The 20,092-nt window shown below is 37.9% G+C and overlaps 1 protein-coding gene across 1 annotated transcript in view; it reads left to right on the top strand.

Annotated features, from left to right (window-relative positions):
• NRAP (nebulin-related anchoring protein) overlaps positions 1-20,092 on the top strand; it is a 52,067-nt gene that overhangs the window by 15,277 nt on the left and 16,698 nt on the right. Inside the window, exons 12-28 of the mRNA XM_010140270.1 lie at positions 190-294; positions 1,171-1,278; positions 1,977-2,081; positions 4,070-4,168; positions 4,669-4,773; positions 6,351-6,458; positions 7,025-7,126; positions 7,631-7,828; positions 8,052-8,156; positions 10,428-10,526; positions 12,559-12,663; positions 13,123-13,230; positions 13,846-14,157; positions 15,183-15,287; positions 17,430-17,528; positions 19,364-19,468; positions 19,835-19,942. Of these exons, the coding sequence (XP_010138572.1) occupies positions 190-294; positions 1,171-1,278; positions 1,977-2,081; positions 4,070-4,168; positions 4,669-4,773; positions 6,351-6,458; positions 7,025-7,126; positions 7,631-7,828; positions 8,052-8,156; positions 10,428-10,526; positions 12,559-12,663; positions 13,123-13,230; positions 13,846-14,157; positions 15,183-15,287; positions 17,430-17,528; positions 19,364-19,468; positions 19,835-19,942 (2,076 nt within the window). The remainder of the gene's footprint in view (positions 1-189; positions 295-1,170; positions 1,279-1,976; positions 2,082-4,069; positions 4,169-4,668; positions 4,774-6,350; positions 6,459-7,024; positions 7,127-7,630; positions 7,829-8,051; positions 8,157-10,427; positions 10,527-12,558; positions 12,664-13,122; positions 13,231-13,845; positions 14,158-15,182; positions 15,288-17,429; positions 17,529-19,363; positions 19,469-19,834; positions 19,943-20,092) is intronic.

Genomic DNA, 20,092 nt, shown 5'->3' on the forward strand with positions numbered 1-20,092 from the left:
TCCCTACAAAATGAGAACTGAGTATAAGAAAATCATCTTCATACTGATTTTCATGATACGCCATCTAATGAAAGCCATGTATGAAAATCTCTGAACAGTGGGTCTGGCTAATAAAAAGTGTGTGGAGGAACTTGACAGAGTAGGTTAAGGTTTTACCATATCTTTCCCATGTGCATTTTTGTCACAAAGGTGGAGTATAAGAAGGATCTTGGAAACAACAGAGGCTACAGCATGAACTATTGTGATACTCCGCACTTCAAGAATGTGAGCAAGGTCTCAAAATTCACCAGTGATGTAAGTTTTCAGGGCCTTGTGTGTGGCTTGCTTGACCTGGTAGCTGCTGGAATTGCAAGTCATCTGGGTGTGTGTTTCGTCTGTCCTGATGGATAACAGTGGCTAATTTTATAGAGGATTATGAGAAGAACTGTTATGATACATGGAAGAGAGGTTACTTACAATGAACTGTTAATCTAGACAAGTAGCTGTCAGTTGTTACTGCTACCTATCACAATTATTATTTCTTTCATTGTACATCCATTTCCTGACTGGAATGGGAGGCAGAAGATACTTTACCAGAGTTAATGTCAGAGAGGAGCATGTTCACCATATGAAAGCAATCAATATTAATAATTATACTGCTTGTATCTCATTATACTAAGTAAAATTTTGCTGTATACTGCTTGCTATCATTCCTTGAAATCCAGGAGGAGTAAATTTTTTGCCGTACAGATGAGGTGGTCGAGTGGTTAATTTATCTTGTTGTTGAATTCCCTGCTCTGGACTTGGTGAAAGCTGCCCCAAAACAGTCCATTTTTGGTAGATGATTATGTGTTCATTTGCTAATGCATAAATAATGCTTTCCTGCAACGTTGTTCTAATATTTATTTTCAATGAAATAACATGCAGCAATAGAATGCAGATGTATCTCCTTTATGTGGCATCCAGGTGATCTGAAGAATATGGAAATGACAACTTGTAAAATAGAAAACTTACAGAGGGTTTTAGTTCTATTTTTCAAAGTACTAAGTTTGTCATGGACTTACGAGTTTCTGTAGTGGTGCCACACTAGTAGACCACAGCTGTAATAATTTGTCTCACTGCTGTAACCTGTGGAAACTCATAGAAAAACTATATATAGTTTTTCAGAGTATTTTTGCCTTTTCTGTACAGGTCAAATACAAAGAAACCTACCAGAACCACTTGAAGGGTCATTATGCAGGTGTCGGCATGGACAAGCGGATGCTACATGCCATGAAAGTTGGCAGCTTGGCAAGCAATGTAAGTCTTATTTAATCACACTTGTATGGTTGTCGCTTTTGTGTCTTTAATTTTTCCAGAATTAAGTTGATAGAAGACTTTAGATTGTAATGTACTGGGGATCTGAAAGATAAATATGTTGAGGAGAGGGGAAATTGTGGAAAACCTTTTGTACTGATTTATAGCTCACTGTGTAGAAGAAGTTAAAACAAGCAAATCTGGTGATCTGGCAACATATTGAGCTCCTTCAGTTTTCTTTGACATCAGTAGGATGCTGAAGGTTGCTTGCCACCACCTCTGGGGTCAGACCTTTGCTGAAAAAAACCAGTCTTTAATGAAGATATCTGGATTCCAATTTAATTTACTGGGTTAGTCAAGAATCTATTTCATTATATACCATTCCTTCAAGTACATTATTTACAGATCTGTAAGAAGCTTGAGAACTAAGCAGAAAGATAAAAGAGATATGTCATAGGTGGAAGTTAAGTTAATGCTCCCACTGTTGGCATTGGATTAATTGAGGAGCTGAAAAAGAATCAATTAGTGGCTAAACTATGCAAATAATTTCATTTTCTTTGTCACTCATGACATTGAATTTACTTTGTTTCCTGAATTTAATATTAATATTATTGTTTCTCCTTTCCTCTTGACTGATAATTATTCAAACAAATGACAGCTTTAAAAAAAAATAATTTTTTTTTGTTCTCCCTATATTTCAGATAGCCTATAAATCTGATTACAAGCATGATGGTGTTGACTACAATTACCCAGCTACTCTCACTCCGTCATATCAGACAACAAGGAAGTTGGTCCCTTTGAAAGATGTAAATAATCTTATGGTTTTTTCCTTCCTATGACTTGCATGGCTCATCATCTTTCTGTATGAGAGATCGTGATAGATTGCATATGTCAAATGATGATTTAATCGTGGGAGCAAAGAACTAGGGATAACAAAGCTAAACCAAATAAGCACAGGAAGTCAAGAGGAATGGAAAGTGCTGCCACCTCCTGTCATTGGTCTCAGTTCATCACTGATTGCACAGTGATGTGAAATGAGAGTTCTGCCCTACCCCTAGTCTGCGTTGCAAAATGTCTTGCCATCCTGGGCAGCTTCAAGAGCAGCACCAAGCACTGAAAGGACAAGGAGAGCTAAATAAGCTTCTCATTCTTTGTGAGTTCCCTGAATATAGGTGTTGTCCTTTGAAGGGGAACTAATTGGTCACATAACCTTCCTTATGACTGTGGTCCGTGCAAGAGAGATACCCTCTGTGCTTGGGGTTCAGTTACTGATGGAACAATGTGAAGAAATTTGTACTGTTGTGGATTTATGTGCTCTACAGATAAATGGAGGATATCAGACTGCAGAGGATACCCTACCTTCACCCCTCACAAGCATTAAAGGCTTGATTGACCTCATCTAACATTGAACTTAACCCATGCCTTAGAAGCACAATCACCAGGCGTTACTTATAAAATCAACTGGAGGGGAGCAGCACCTCTGCAGGGCATTTCTGGCTACCTAAGATGCATATAACCCATCTTTCCATTGAAATCACAAGAAACCAGGGGCGAGATACCTTAAAGAAGCCATTAACATTATATGAGATATATCTGGACCTAAACGCCTCTTCCAAGAGAAAGTTGATAGCATGAAGAGTTAGAATTGAGAACCTTGATGTTTTTGAGGAAGTGCTTGATGTACTTCAACTGCAAGATGCACTATTGCCTCTTCAGCAGTAAAAAGAACTGGTCCCTTTCTATGGAATTAAAATTCTCTGTAAAGAAACAAATGAACTGTTTTAAGTATCTTGATCATTTTGGACCTGTGAGATAATTCAGGCCTTTTTTCCTAGTTTTTGTCATTATGTCAGAATGCACAAGTTGATGTGACAATATCTGAGATAAGAAGGTTTGCATTAAAATACTTTCAGTAACGCATTGTCTCTAGAAAAATACTCCACTTTACTGGAAAAAATTGTTCTTAAGAAACCAGTTTTAAGTAATATGATTTGCAATGTTTGCAAAGTAGTGATGAACTACAGTGAATACTTATTAAGGCCTACAGAGAATAATAATGGTGTCCTGCAATGTAGCTCTGAGTTTTTAGGCAGCAATGGGTTTGAAAGAAATCTTCTCTGTCTTCTTTATCTTGCATAATTTGGGGACTTAACATATTTATTTTATAGCTTATTATCGATGCTACCATGTAAATGTGTTAGGAATTTAGTGGGCTCCAATCCTAACAATGGCTGACGTTAAAATGACTCTTTTTTGTACCATAACTATATATTTTTCTTCTCTCATCATCCACATAAAACTTTTGCCACTATGGAAAATTCTGTGATTAATTATTACGTTAAAACTCAGTAAAGACAAAGAGAGTTCATTCCCTGTGCAGCATTACACGGGATAGTCTTTTAACAGACAGTCACAGTGTTCCTTTATAAAGATAGTCTGATAAAGATAAAAATAGTCTAAGTGATGGTTGAGAATATCAGTTTTATAGGAATGCTTTGAGGGACAAGCTGAAACTGCATCTTTTTAAGAATTTATGGGTTAGCGGGCAAGGGGTTATAGGTAAAGTTCATTTTCAAAAAGCAATAAAAACTGTGACCTCAGACTAGGAAATTTTCAGAGCATTAACTCAGATATCATCCGAAGATCCTGGCATTTTTCACCTCATTTTATCATGGTTTAAGTAATGATTTATCCAGAGTGTTAGCTCACAAAACTTTGTCTACTCAGTATCTCATTTTCCAGTATGAACATTTCTTCCTTTATTAAATATTTTTTAAATTTTATCTTAAATTAGGTAAACTACAGGCAAAGCATAGACAAGCTGAAGTACAGCTCTGTTGCCAGCACTCCGCAAATTGCTCAAGCCAAAATAAATGCACAGCAGCTCAGTGATGTAAGTTCTGTCATCATTAGCCACCTTTGTTTATTAGACTTGTGAAATAATTTTATTTCATGGCATTTGTAGCACTCAAGTATCTTTATTCTTCATAGTTCATTAGCAGATTTATAACCAAAACAAGAATACAAATTAAATGAAATCACTCCCAAAAATGTGGCAAGCATACCAGTAGATCTACTATTTTCCTCCATTTTTAAGATTCATATTAGTGTGCTTTGCTGGAGATTTACCTTCTGTATATTTATTAATGCATGTTTTTAAATAATATATTTTCAAATTATAGATAATCAGTAAGTATTCTATTTCCTAGTACCTAGATAAAATTTATATTTGCCTGACTGTCCTCGTATTTATGCCAGCCATACCTATGAATGTATCAGCAACATATGACACTAACGGCCTGAAATTCAACAGCATTCAATCTGTATAATGGTCTTAGTATTGGCAAATTAAAAATAACTGAGTTTATTGTTGCCTTTCTCAACATGTGGCAGTTGAACTACCGAGCCCAGTATGAGAAGACAAAAACAAATTACACTTTACCTCAGGACGTACCTCAGTTAGTCAAGGCAAAAGCCAATGCTGAGTTATACAGTGAGGTAAGCCAAGCGCGGTGCAAATACTGGTGTTCATGGTGCTGTTAATAGAAATGGATGTAAAGACGATGACTCTGTTTCTGGAAGCATTTAGTGTTTATCATCGGTCTTTCATAAACAAGTCGAACTATGGTGACCAGAATAGACAGGGATGTAATCTCAAGTACTGTGAAACTGTTAGACTTTTTTTCAATACCTTTTCAGATGAATTGAATTTGTTTAGTTATTCAGTGTTCACTTCACAAAATTATCTGTTTCTGAGGTGGTATCTGTATGAAGAACCAACATTTGCACAGTTCTAATAACTCAAAGCCCACTGAAGTCGAAGGAAAGAAACAGTGACTTCAGTGAGCTCGGGTCAAGCCCACTGTTGTTGCCATTCACAATTCATGACGTAGTTTTTTACTTAGAGACCTCTAAAATCAAGCACTTGCAGGAAAAGTTTAACTTCTATTTAATTTTAAAAGTATTTTTCAGGCCTCCATTGTTGTAGATAGTTTTGGAGGGGAAAAAAGCCCAACAAGACAAATGCAAATCCAGAAAAAAATCTCCAGACTTATTACTGGTGTGACCGTTATTTTTGAACCTGCTTCATAATTTTTCATGGTTGCAAGTTGACATTACTGCAAATTTTTCCTGGCGTATTCATACCTCGTGTTCTTCCCCTAAGTTTTATAAATGAGTTGTATTGATGGAGTGTGGTGGAGCAACGCTCTTTGTGGCCATTATGTGTGGGATGCATGCTCATTGCTAGATACCAGTAAAATATAACCACATAAAAAGCCAACTCCAGAAATCAGGGCTTCCTGGATACTTCATTAAATGCATGCATAGTATGCGTGAAGGCGTACTTGATCCTGCTCTAATGGAATTTCAGGTGGAACTTGGAAAAAGAGCTTAAACTAGAACTTCAACTTTCATTAACTTTCAAAAGTTAAGAATGTGATTCTCATGCATTTTATCTGTTTGTGATATAGCGGGGTTCATGAGTGCTTTTGAAGCAAATCTCCTGATCTTAAGGGTTGCTTCACTGAGCTTTGCTTCACATGGTGGGGTGGTCTCAGAGCATGAGCTGGATTCCTTTTGAATGCAGCCAAACTGCAAGATGCTCTCCTGCAGCTCAGATAAAACTCTGCAGCTACAAACAGCCATTCAGTGCACGGGACCTGACTAGCCCTAACTGGGGGGTGGGGAGAAAGAAAACACCTGAAATGAGCAGTGTGATGTCTGATTCTGAGCACCATCTGTTCTGCCCTATAGATCAGCTCCTACTGATCTACACTATTTGTGTGTGTAGACATAACCTCAAACTCTTCTGAAAAACCTTCCCTCCCCCATGCCTGTTTAAAATGGAGATCTATTTGTGCATGTTCTGCAATTTAAAGAGCCTGTAAACCCCAAGAATAAAATCCTGGACAATTAATTAGCTCAAAATGATAATGAACTGTGACTTAAGAAGGTGCCAGTTTATGAACTGAGCATATTTATACTTCTGGGTTTGCTCTTAGTAATTTTCATGTTTGTTTGAAGATCTTCTGTGTTTATGTGTTATTGATATGTTGCTGTCTTTCCTTTCTCAGATTAAGTACAAAGAACGCTGGGAGAAGAGTAAGGGCCGGGGCTTTGAAATGAAACTTGATTCTCTGCCTTTACTTGCTGCCAAAGCTTCAAGGGATCTTGCCAGTGATGTATGTTATATTTAATTACCTAGGAATTATTTGTTATAGAAGTTGCTATAGCACAGGGAAATAAAGCTCAGCTCACTTCATGTGGATTTTTAAGTCCTGCATTTGGCTCTCCATCTTTCTAAATGGCTGATGAACAGTTGGAAATTTTCTCAGACTGTGCTATGAAATTTCACTCTCTGGAAATTATTTTTTAAATACAAGGGTATAGAAGGAAGCAAAATATGCAGAATAACCCCATAGTTAAATTCAGTGTTCTGGATTGTTTATAGCCACAAAAATACTGTTATCCACTGCAAAGGGAATGCGTATTTCTTTAGTCTGCATATATTTATAAGCATATCCAGCTCAGAGGAGTGAGCCTTAAAGAATGAGGTTAAAGACAACAAAACTGAGACCAACTTTGCACCTGTGGGAATTTCTGAGAAAATCTGGGAAATCTGAAGTGACAAAATGAAACTAAGCCCTTGTAAATTTTGGCCATCCAAATTCCCAGTGAAAAACATATTGCTTATCTCTTGGGTAATAGGAAATGTTCTTTGAGTTAAACTGGGTTTTTTTTTTCACAGATTAAATATAAAGAAGAATATGAAAAAACAAAAGGAAAAGCAATTGGAACTAAAGATTCAAGACTTTTGCACTCTCTGCAGGTGGCCAAGATGAGCAGTGAGGTGAATTATTTATCTTACTCGAAAGATATTTTTCGTGATTATGAATCTTTCAGTAGCAATATGCGATCTACCACTGTTACTGCTTTCACTATAAGAAATTCTTGTAACCGTTTAAGAAAAATTGTTTTCCTTCTGATGTCCATTAATCTGCAATTATTGTACAGTATTTTTATTCTCATAGGGAATTTCGGGTTGCTGGCGTCGTTATTTTGGGGGCAGGAAAATAACATCCTATTAAAACCCCAATATAAACACTTCTACATAACACTTTCAAGCAGATAAAAGTATGTTTAAAAGTAAGATATGCTGTAATAGAGAAGATGTCTCTAGAGTCTGCAAAATTCATCCTGCCGTCTGTTTTGTGGATCCCTCATAGGACCCAATTTCTACATGTGTTTTTTCCCTAATCTGCATGAGCACCCAAACAAGAGTGGAGGTCTAGGATAGTTTTGGCTTTGCAGTACACTGATACAGACAACTTATTTTCATTCCTTCCATTTCTAGATCGCCTATAAAAAAGATTTTGAGGAGAGTAAGACCCATTTCCACCTGCCTATGGATATGATAAACCTGAGACATGCTAAGAAGGCCCAGGCACTTGCTAGTGACTTAGATTATAGAAAGAGACTCCATGAATACACTGCGGTTCCAGAAGATATGAAAACCAAATGGGCAAAGAAGGCCTATGGTCTCCAGAGTGATGTAAGATGATATATGCTCAGCTTAACTCTTACAGGCAGTATGAGTGTTTATAGACTTTTTCAGTTTGACATTAATTCCCCTTTCATATGGGTGCTGTTTGATTTGCACTATGACTTCTTAAAATGTCTTTGCAATGTCTTTGAAACTGGAAAGGGTGTACATGTTCACATGCAAACATTGTACCTGTCTTCCCCATGCTCATAAATGTCATTTTACTCTACAGCTTCGATACAGGGCAGATCTGACGTGGATGAGAGGAGCTGGGTGTATCACAGAAGGAAGTCTTAATATACAACAAGCCAAAAAGGCAGGAGATTTGGTCAGTGAGGTAAGCAAAGTGCTCAGGCTTCCGTGTGTTGCTTATTCAAAGTTTATGCACAATTATTCCACTACACTATGTGTAATAGGTAAGGAACTTCTCATACAGAAAATCTGAGAAATGGAAGAAGTGAAGGACGTCATTTAGTTATTTGACAATTTAGGAGATCTGGGGTTAGAGGTTAAAAGCTTTGCCATTATACAATTATTGCATGAAGTTTTTGAGGCAGAAGTCCCCGTAATTGTGCTTCTACCTTTTTTCCTTCACCTGCCCATTTTATAGAGCGTCATTGAAAGGAATAGTATTTCCTATGGAACATGCTATATGAAGTACATAGATTTTTAAGGAACGGTGTTGAAATCTTAGATATTTGTTAGCCATGTTTGGAAATTTCCTTGTTCTCTGTCAAATAAGAGCTGTGACATTACTGGCAACTTCAGCTTGTGCTGCTTTTCATTGCTTTCACTCGATTAATTCATGGTTTTGCACTGCCGTTAACCTTATGGAAGTGCACTTCCACAGCTACTTAGCTATGGTTGAGTCATCTCACCAGTGCTAGAGAAACTAGAGGACAGAGAAAAGAATAAATTAGGGGAAGTTTGACAAGGATAAAATCCCACTTAGTGCTGAAGGTAAGAACAGAATCCAGTTAGTTACTGGAGATCACACTCTCTGGTACCTTGGGTCCCTGACATCCTCTCACTATTCCGGCAAGGGGAAAAAATGTATCTTAGAAACAAAAGAAGAGCAGCTACTCTCAGATCTGGTGTCTTGCTAAGGATAGACTGACATCTGCTGCTGTGGTGTGCTGTAGTGATAATCACTTCCACAAATATTTAATCCATAATGATGTGCCTTTTCATTCCAGTACTTTGTAAGGCCACGAGATGGCTGACAGTCACTTAAACTGGAGACCAGTGGATATTATTTTAGAGATCTCTATTGCCATACAGAGCCTGGCGTTTTGTCATTTCTTTGCAGAATGTCACTACATTGTGTTCCATGCAATGTGACAAAACATGCTGTCTTTAATCTGCCTTCCTCCCTTCCAGGTTCCTAAAATAAAGCGATGAGCGCCTCTTTGAAGTGCTGTGTGCTTTTTTAAGTTCTATTTTGTGTTCCCCTAGCAGAGACACAGCATAAATTGATCTATTCACCCACCAGTTCAAACAGAAGGATTTCTCTCCTGAAATGCCAGATAATGAAAAAAAACTTTTACACCCTTCCTGGATGGAATGCCCCACTTCATGGCTGAACTGTTAGAATAAGAATTTGGCTAAAGTGTACAGAAGTGTTTGCTTGGTCTCCCGTATTGTACTGTGGTCTTGAAATAGGGTGCTGCATTTCCTTGTACTGTCTCAAAGGCAGAAAGAGATGCTTAGCTTGGTCTCAAACAAGTGATGCAAAAGGCTGAGACAGAGACAGTGATTCCAAACAGGCCTGATCCAAAGCCTGGCAAAGTAAATGGAAGTTTTTCATTCACTTTGGTGTGTTTCAGATATAAAACAAAAAGTAAGATGGACTAAAACTAAGGGCCGTCTTATTTGCAAACTAGAAACCTTAGTCTCTATGAAAATTTGCCCATTCAAATAGGTTTTATGTAAGTACTGGTACCAGAGCATGAACAAAGCATGATGATTTTCTCACATCTAAGGCTTGAGCCTTGTGGAGCCTTTCACAGCTGTTGCTCCCAGGAAGGCTTGACTGCAGTGTCTATGCTGAGCTGTGCTTTGGAAAGAGCTGGGAGATGGTGGGGAAAATACTGAATTTCAGTTACTTTCAGGACACTGAAATTGCCCATTCTCATTTAATTGATTATTTAGAAATATCTCAATAACTTAAAAATATCTCAGTAACATATATTTGGAGCATATGCTTGAGAATTCTCATGGAAGAAAACGAGACAATAATACTGACTGTGTGGCTTATGAGCTCTCTTGGGTCCTGACAAGCCATACCCAGTTTGTGACGGACACTCATTGGTTGGTGTGCAACCTAGACCTTTCAAGGTATGTAGCTAGTACAGCTGTCACCCAAGAGTATCTATGATTGCAGTGTCAGCAAATTTGGCATATTCTTGCACTAGCTCTCCTCGCCTCTAAAGTACTAGCACTGGGTAGTGTTTGGAAGCTTGTTTTGTTGATACCTGTGCTAAAACTGTCTTGGGAATTTACAGGGGACTCTTCGTTCTATCAGTCATGTACTTTTTGAAAGCACTATATATTTCGGGAAGGTAAATATTGTATAAACTTTTGTGTAACCTGCTTTAATTTGATGTAGAAAAAGTACAGACAGAAGGCTGACGCTCTGAAGTTCACCAGTGTGGCTGACAGTTCTCAGATCAAGCATGCCAAGAAAAGCCAGGAACTGCAAAGTGATGTGAGTCCTTGACTGAATTTGTCTTTGCAAGTGGCTTACTCATAATGTGGTCTTTCCAGAGAGATGTACACTGGGGTGGTGATGGAAGAGAACCCAGTCATGAAAAGTTTCAGTATATGAAATTTCTTGAGATTTATGTCTAAGGGTTTTATCGGTTTGTTTGATGAATGCTCTCGTTGAATTCTCTGAACTAGAACAACAGCAACAATAATCAAACCCCGATGGAAATGGAAACAGACAAGTGAGTCTTCTCATAAATGATGTCAAAGGTCAGAGAGAGAGAGAGGGAGGGGGTGATGCATCTGCAAGACAGTCTTGGAAACAGACTTGTGGGCTGAAATGCATGCCTGAGAGGATACCTGAGTATTCCTGAGACATTAATGTCATCTGCACAAAAAATGGTTATCCATGAGGGAGTAACAGTGAGGAAGGAAGCTGGAGGGAAAATCCAGTATTCTCAGCTAATCTTCGTGCAGTGCTTCAAAGTAAGGTAGACATTAGCACAAGGACCGATGTACATCCATCCCAGGTTCTGTTTCTCTCCACTGAGGGCCCTCTCAGACTACTTAAAGCTGTATCAGCCTTGTCAGACCACATGTTCTTCAGTGGTTGCTGTTAAAGTACTTTAACTTTACTTACTTTACTAAAGTACTTTACTTTTTGACTCTATGATTCTGTGATTTAGTAAAATGTTAAAATAAGCGTATTTTCCCAAACTGGGTGCCTTCAGAATGCTCCCTATTCTTCCTTGGGGCTGGCCAACCCTGGCATATAGAATAGCATAGAGTGGAATGGAATGGAATGAAATGGAATGGAATAGAATGGAACAGAGTATTTATTTCAGTTGGAAGAGTCCTAAACCTAATCCAACTGCCTGACCAGTTCAGGGCTGAGATGGTACTTCAGAACTCCTTATCAGGACTTAGCTGACAGCAACTCACTTCTAAGTTTCCAAAATTGTTGACCAACTCATTTTGGAACAGTAGTGCCTCGCCAAACTTTTTTGTATTACTTTTAATATGTTATGCTTTGAAATGAAGATACTGTCAGCTTCTCAGCTGTTTTGTGAATGAGCATTATTGCTTCTTGACGGTCTTTTTCAAGAAGAAACCAAGTTTTTTTTTTTTTTGCTCCTCTGAGTCAATAAAAACCTGGCACTTACTTGGATGAGTGTTGTGTGTCTCCAAGATGACACCAGATTGAATCAAAGGAGGACACTGGTCTCCTGACTCCCGTTACTTATCTCCTGTGTACTGGGCAATGATGCCTTTCTGTATGTGTGTTGAAGTCAGATTAGCAACCTGGATTCAGAGCTTTATAGTAGGACCATTTTTTTTTCTTTTTCTATGAGATTTAAGAAACATAACACGTTGTGCAATGGGGCATCTTTCCATTGCTTTTCTACAGCTCCTCCAAAGGCTTTATGGGCTTCTGAAACAAAGCAGTTCATTTCTCTGTTGACATTCCCCTGGGATATAAAATGCAGATGTTTGCTACTTGGATCATAAAAGATTCTTTTCATTTAAAGTTGGAATGTTAGTCCTCACTGGAGTACTATGTTAGCAGTTACATTTAGGTCACAAATTTTCTCTGCAGATCCAATTGCTTGGTGTTCTTCATGCCTAAAATTCACTATTTCTGTGTCCTGTTAGTCTTTCATTCCACCTAAAAAGTAGCTGCAGTTTAATATTAGATGAAATATATTCTTGTGTACATTTTGTACAGAGTATGAATTACTGTCAGCTTATTGCTGGTTAACTAGCCAACTTTAGGAAAGAGAATTGAAGTATCCTGACATGTATGTTTTTTCACTGCTTCCCTAAAATTTAACCATGAGTAATCTGGTCAACTTGACTCTGTGTGTCAGTTTTTAAATTCCTATCTGGCAAAGAAAGTCATGATGCTAAAGAATAACTCACCAAATAAATTAACCCTAACAAATCCGTGAATATTTTAAGTGTTTCAATCAGTTTTCCTTCAGCATTAAACAGAGACCACTGCTTTTTAACCATGTTTTGCTTTCTGTCAACAGGTTGCCTACAGGTCAGGAAAAGAGCAGTTTCTTCAACAGTACACGATCGACAAAGATTATCCTGTCTTCATGCTGGCCAAAGCAAATGCTGCCAATATCAGCGAGGTACTGTCTTAGACAGAGGTTTGGATTCCCATTCTCCTCTGAATAGTTATAGCTGCTGCTGAAATGTTTGTTCTGTAGGTAAAAGTTAGATTCTTTCCCTGAGAAGGTTCAAATGTTTTAGCTGTAAAAACTTCATACCTAAATTTAATTACTTGCTCTTAATTAAATATTAATCACATCTACTGTTCTGAAGACTTGTTACCTTTAGAATTTGAAGCTGTGCATTTTCCACATGCTTCCAGATGCGTGGCACACAGACAGTTTCACTGGAACCAGTGAGATAATGGGGTTAGAGTATCCACAGTATCCACAGTTACAGTATGCAAGTGGATACCAGGATCTGATCCTTAGATGGAGTGTATGCTGCTCTGATATTACTTGAGAGCTTTTGCTGTGACTGTAGAACAAATAGAATATATTGATAGTAATAAAGAGATTGTGTTATTGTCATCTTTTTAGAAACTCTACAAGAGTAGCTGGGAGAAGCAGAAGGAAAAAGGATTTGTGCTTCGTCTGGATGCTTTGTCATTCTTGACAGCTAAGGCAAAGAGGGATCTGGCAAGTGATGTGAGTATGGACTCCAACAGCCTTCTTTCTTCTTAGGACAGCTGAGAGTCCAAGTTGCTACCAGAGTGTTGGGGATGTGTCACATATGTCTTTGCACTGAGCCTCCCTCACTTGATTCATGCTAAGAAGCAGTGGAGGAGTTATCTGAATGATTTGCATTCTGTAATTAGTCAGGAGGTTTGCTCTGAGCAGTTCAGAGTTTTTCCCACATGCTGACTGTGTTTTCCTATTCTCATTTTGACCTGAGGCTGAATTTTAGAACTTAAAATGAAGTGGAAATCTCCTGTGAAACATCATAACTTAATATATCTATGCCTGGCCAGAAAATTCCTGAAATAACCCGATCTCAGTGCTTAAAGAATGTTGTTTTTCCTAGAGAGAACCAAAAAGAAAAGATTCTTTACAGCTTTTTGTAAACATGTTACTATTGAGGAAGGGTTTATTCTTTATAAACACTTATTAATTTCTGAGGGATTCAAGTGCTCTTTTCCAAATAGACTCCTTACTTGCTTGTATTGAGGACCAAGCATGTCACAGACCATTGCTTTACTACTAGCAGAGCTGCCGGTTTGACAGCTTAGATCAGTTACTCACAGTCCATTTTTTTCCTCACAGATTAAATATAAGGAAGGTTATGAGAAGATGAAGGGTAAGCTGATTGGAGTAAAAGCGGTGGAGGAAGATTCAAAGATGGCTCATTCCCTTCAAATGTCAAAGTTGCAGAGTGATCTGGAGTACAAGAAGGGATTTGAGGACACAAAGAATCAGTTCCAGGTGTCCATGGATATGGTTAACCTTGTCCATGCCAAAAAGGCTCAGAATTTGGCCACAGACAGAGGATACAGGACAGCTCTCCATCACTACACTGCCCTGCCCACTGACAGGAAAGTGGCATGGGCCAAGTGGGCCTATGGATTGCAAAGTGATGTAAGTCCAGAGCCTCGTGTACTTCCAATACCCTTTCATTCAACCCCTTCAGGCACCCAGGGCTGAGTTTCTTCAGATGTTTATGCTTTTAAGGCCATGACATATTTATGCCTTTAATTTTTCAATTATTAAACAATATTAAAACAGTAAATATTAACCATTTATTTGCTCAACCAATATATTTAAGGTATACAATGTTTTTGAGACAAGTTATAATCCTGTTTATGAGCAGAGCTTCTTCAAAGCCTATTTCAAATGTTAATAAAACACTAGGATTCGTATGTGAGGTACATTTATTTTTTTTTAACCTCATGTGCAGAGAGGTTAAATAATTTATGGTGATAGAATTGGTGATAAAATTCCATATCGAGACCAAATGTTCAGCTGTAACCATCAGATGAACTGATGCTGTAAATGGTTACTGAAAGTTAGGCTCAGAACTTTTCAAGGAGACTAAGATAGATACTGTCTTGTTGAGGTATAACTGCTGAAACCCTTCTGGCTGATTTGACAAACACAGTTGTAGTGCTTGCATAAGCTTTTGCAATTCAGAAGACTGTTGGTAGGAGAGATTTTTTGAGGAAAGAGAAAAGTATTCCTGTATTCTACCTCTTTAAAGACACGTGGAAAAAATCCTTTCCCTCCAGTGTAACAAAAGGATAGGGGTTGGAAAATGCCAGGTATCTTTTTCTTATCACTGTAAATCATTAATGATCTTTTGAACAGTGCACTATGTACATTAAAACTGAAGTTTTTGCCATGTTAGAGTAAAAATTACAAATGACAGTAAGGTCTAGACCGCTTCTAAAAACTACCTTGCAAAGAACATTCCTCAAGCGCTGCTAAATCCCGATACTTCTATTTCATTCCATAATTTTTTTGCTTTCCTTACAACTATGCAGTAGTGAATAAAACAAAAGCAGGCACTAATTTGACTTAGTTGTTGTTCCTGAGATGTCTGAATCCTTTAATGGCATTTTAAGTATATGAACACCAACAATAGGACTTTTTTTTTTCTTTGTCAGAACCGATACAGAGCAGATCTGAACTGGATGAAAGGAGTTGGATGGATAGCCACTGGGTCATTAAATGTGGAGCAGGCTAAGAAGGCAGGAGAACTCATTAGTGAGGTGAGATTTCATGACAGCATGTAACAGAATTTGCTGCATAATGTGTGCAAAATGTCTGTATAAAATTAAAATAATTTCCACTCAAAGGGGAAAGAAAAAGGCATACCACATGAAAGCCCTCAAAACCGGGGATAGGACTGGTAATTAGAGGGAAACCAGATACCAAACACACACCAGTAGGAGTCCATATAGCCTTTGCAAAAACAAAGTAGGTGACAAATGATATTATGAATAATAATGGCAATCAAACAGTGCTCAATTGCTACCCACTAGCCTACCTTTTTAATGAAGAAAAACAGGAGAGATGATGAAAAGATGCAGTCATTGGACCCAGAACCTTCTTTTGTAACAGATACGTATTCCTTCTTGCTCCTTTTTCATATGTATTTACGTTAGCTATTGAAATTCATATAGTTTCTCTGTCTGTAACTATCTATCACTCAAGTCGTTTTCATCCTTATTTCTCCCTATAACCAATATCACTTACAGGAAGAGGTGAACTCGAAATCCTTTGTGCTGGTCTCATGAGGCCTTCAAAGGAGAGTGTGGTGGAAATGGTTAAAAGGTTCATAGTGTTCTGTTTCTGTTCTTTCAGAGGGAGTCCTACTGTCCAAATCTGCTGCAGTAAGAGACTGAATCCTGTGATTTTTTAGATAACCACTGGTGATACAGGAATCACCTGTCCATTCACTCAGTGAGAACAGCATAACCACTGATGTAGTGTCTCAGAAAAAAATGGGCATCCTTTCACGTCTGCCTCACAGCTAACACTATTTTCTCCCCATGCAATCATCTAAAATGAAGAGGGATGATTTTTTTAAGACACAATAAACTAGATCCTCAGCTAGTGTAAGCAAGGTAGCTTCATAAAAGCTTGTACAGCGATGCCATCTGCAATAGCAACTGAATCTGTATAGGTATAGCATTTTAATGTAGTGAAAACTGCTGAGAGGAAATTTGGCCTGCTAGATTGTTCATCTCCACCTTTTTGAGAGTATTAAGTAATCTTAGGTGGCTATAAGCCTCCTCCTTTCTTACATACACACTGTGACTAGTCCTTGTAATATGCTAAAAAGCCAGTTGCCAGAATACAATTTCTATTAATTTTATGTAAAGATGTTCAGGCCAACACTTGCTTGTCTCTACAACTGATCAGGACAAAGCGTAAACTACTTTTGTCCCCAGCTAAACTTAGTAAGATTGCTCATTTTTAAGGGATTTCTTTCTGAAACCAAAAGACTGCTCATAAGCCTGTAATACCTTAAAAGACTTAATATGTTTTATATTGGTGTTTTGAGTCTCCGAAGAATCAAAATGTTGCCTCAAATAAACAAACATCTGTGGATCACAGCTCAATTTAAAGGAGAATGACATGCCTTTAGATTCAAACACTGAGATATAAACAATTTCGAGAAGAGCCATGAACATGCTTATTGATTTGGGAGTTCATCACAGGCGTAGGAAAATGTAGTATGCACTGTTAGGAGAAGATATGAGAGTACAGATGGATATAGGACAACTAATGCAGGAAGGGGAGGTTTCAGTGACCTGGCCATACAAAAAGGTGTCATTTTGCCATTAAAGAGCCTTCGTCATAATTATCTCCCGGAAGCTACTATGGGCCATTTAAAGTAAGCAGAACTAATATAATTATCTAGAAGATATACCACAACAATTAGGCACAGAGTTAACAGCTGCACAGATTTGCTATAGGTGTTAGGAGGAAACCTAAAGCCTAAACAATAAGATAAACGATTACTGTTATTAATACACTATGATTATATGTAATATATTGCTTAAAGAATCTACAAATAAAAATATAATCAGTGATACTGCATTTGAAGTAATCTGAAAAATATTTTAAAATCCTGAGTTCTGGACCATTTAGGTAGGTAGAATCTGATTTTGAAATGTTTTCCTTATATTTAGGGAGAAATACTTTAATATTAATCGGCAAAAGTTTATTGTTAAATTGAAACAAATATTAATCTGAAAGTACCTAGGACATAAAGATGAGGAAAGAGGAATAATAATTATGTTCACAAATTCACTCTAATCTCCAGCAACCTATGATTTTTCTCTTTCAAATAGCATGAAAGAGCAGCACAAAATTCACAGCTTTGATCTTTTTCTGCTCAACAGAAGAAGTACCGTCAGCATCCATGTGCTTTGAAGTTTACCAGTATTAAAGACACTCCTGAGATGATCCAGGCTAGAATTAGTTATAACCAGGCTGTGGATGTAAGTTATAATGTATATACATTATGATTATAAGAGTGGTATCCTCTTTGAACGACCTGATTGAAGCACTGGCTTGCTCTCTCTTTCTTTCTCTGAGATTATCTTTGGGAACCATGAAACTTCTGTGTTCTGGTGTGCTGCATCTCACAAAGAGTATGTTTCTAACTTGGAATGGAAAGTCATAGAGATCCCACTGAAGTGAATGGGAGTTTCATGTAAAAAGGGCTTTCTGACAGGTTTTTTTTTTTTTTTTTCCAGAAGTAAAATTTAGGAGTAAATCGGACCTTTGACCTTTAGAGACTTTTGGCCTTTTGAGTTTCCTTGAGGAAGAACCCATTTGGGGTTCTTTCCCATTTTTAAACAGATCTTTCAAATTGCAGTTTCTGCATATTCTTAAGAAATGAAATGTAAGGCAGCTTGACAAGGAAGAAAAAATAAAGTATTTCAAGCTGTCATCCTGCTGAGAGAGAAATCCAGGAGGGGAAACCTTAAAGGGAAGAATTGAGGCTGTTTGGTGTTTAAACATGTTTATTTTTAATAGAAGAGCGATTTAGAAATATTGTAGACTTAACTGGGATAATACAGAAGTGAATAATAAGCAAAAGTCACTCAAAAAAGACAAGTTTCAAACATGAGAGGATGTTTTAATGTGAAAATAGATATTTTTAAAGTGAAGAAGAAGATGAAAGACTTCGTGTAAAACACATGCTATTGTAATACTTATAGTGTCTATGCCTTTGGTTTAATTAATCAGATCCAAAAGGCTTACATCTCAGGCAGGATAAATATAATTCATTTTGTTCCAGTGAGCCCTAGTCAAAATCAGTCTGCTGCTCTACTTCTTCACACCTGGAGTTCTCATTAATTTTCCTCTTAGGGAGCTGCAGTACAAGTGGGCCTACTTGCTAAAGAGGTGGCAGCAGGGTGACTTGGAAAGGTTCCTGCTAATCTGAGGGTCTCAAACGCACAGAAATAATAGCCTGGGAAAGGCAAGTGGGGTGGTCAAGACATGGGTCACATCCAAGGCCAAAAGAAATGGTGGCTTTCTGTACTCACCTGAAAATTACCGTGTCAGTGTAGGAAGAAACTAAGCTAGGAAAGAAAAATACTGTGAAAGAGGTGAAGTCTGTATAGCCATTGTAGAGGAAGTTCCAGTTAAGTGCATTGAACTCCTCTTACCTGTCTGTAGACACCTGCAAGTTAGACAGTCCTGGGCCAACCCTGTGTTCTTCCCTCAAGGACGGGTGTGAATAGCCCACATAGACACCTGTTTTATGATGGCATCAGTCACCTTCTGAGGTTTTTTTAAGCTCTTGCCATTGACTATTGAGCACCCCCTTGCAACTAGCTCTGGAAAAAAAATTGGAGAAACCACACAGATAATTACTATCATATTTATCTGCTAAATATGTACAACCTCCAAGAGATGTGTTTGGGGAACTTCAACTCCCTCAGTTCCTGTGGCATTTCAAAGTGGTGTTGGGCCAGTCATGGCTGCACACCCTTAGTAAGTGCTGTTTAGTCTCCCTCTCTCTATTCACATATATTGGAAGTCTTATCAAATTAATATTCATATATATGAATTTTTATATATATTTATTTATACACTCAAAACTTCAAGGAGTTCCTCTCTAGCATGCTCTAGCTGATAGATGTATCAGACTAACAAAGCTTTTTGCCTACTTTTTGACTAATGCAATTGCCGGTATTTATTAATGCTGCTGTACTTTCCTGTAGTCCTTGCTTTCCATAAACCTATGTGTTACTGGTTTTGTCTGCACTAGTGATTGAATGTGTAGTGAGTACTTACTACTGAAATTCATTGCTATTTGCAGAGGCTGTACAGGGAGCATGGAGAGAGCGTAAAGCATCAGTATACACCGACGACAGATCTTCCTGAAATCCTTCAGGCCAAATTAAATGCTATGAATATCAGTGAGGTATAAATCTGAACTTTATTATTTTAAAGGAAAATTTTAAAGTTGATAGTGCTTTGCTGGTTGTCCTAGAGAAATTTCTTTCCTTTAACCAGTGTGTGATCATTTTATGGTCTAAATATTTCTGAAGTAATATCAGAAATCAAACTTCTTGTCAAACTTCTCCTAAGTTAGTAAGATTAAGAATGAACAAGCAAATACACTTTTATAATGGACATTTGTCTCGTCATTATTCCTGTTGTGTACTGACAGTGTCATTTGTTAGCCCTTTGTGTTAGAGTAGAATGAAACTGATGTGGACGACAAGAATGCTGCAGTGTCAACCCTCTGAACAGCAACTCTGTTTTATTCCTGCTCCGTATTTCCTAGAGTCGCTATAAGGAGTCCTGGAGAAAGATGAAGGATGGTGGCTACCAACTGAAAATAGATGCCATTCCCTTCCAGGCAGCAAAGGCTTCGGGTGAAATCATAAGTGATGTACGTGAATTTACTGCTGATATTGTTCAATATATCAGTCTCTCCAGACTATTTCTGCTCTGCTGAGTGACTCTTAAGGAAAACAGCATGTCCAGTCAACTCTGCATCTGGGAGACACCTGGCCTCAGTCTAGTTACTTGTGTTAGGTTC

Source organism: Buceros rhinoceros, unplaced genomic scaffold (genome assembly GCF_000710305.1).
Source record: "Buceros rhinoceros silvestris isolate BGI_N320 unplaced genomic scaffold, ASM71030v1 scaffold4410, whole genome shotgun sequence".
In the NCBI taxonomy this organism is placed as follows: domain Eukaryota; kingdom Metazoa; phylum Chordata; class Aves; order Bucerotiformes; family Bucerotidae; genus Buceros; species Buceros rhinoceros.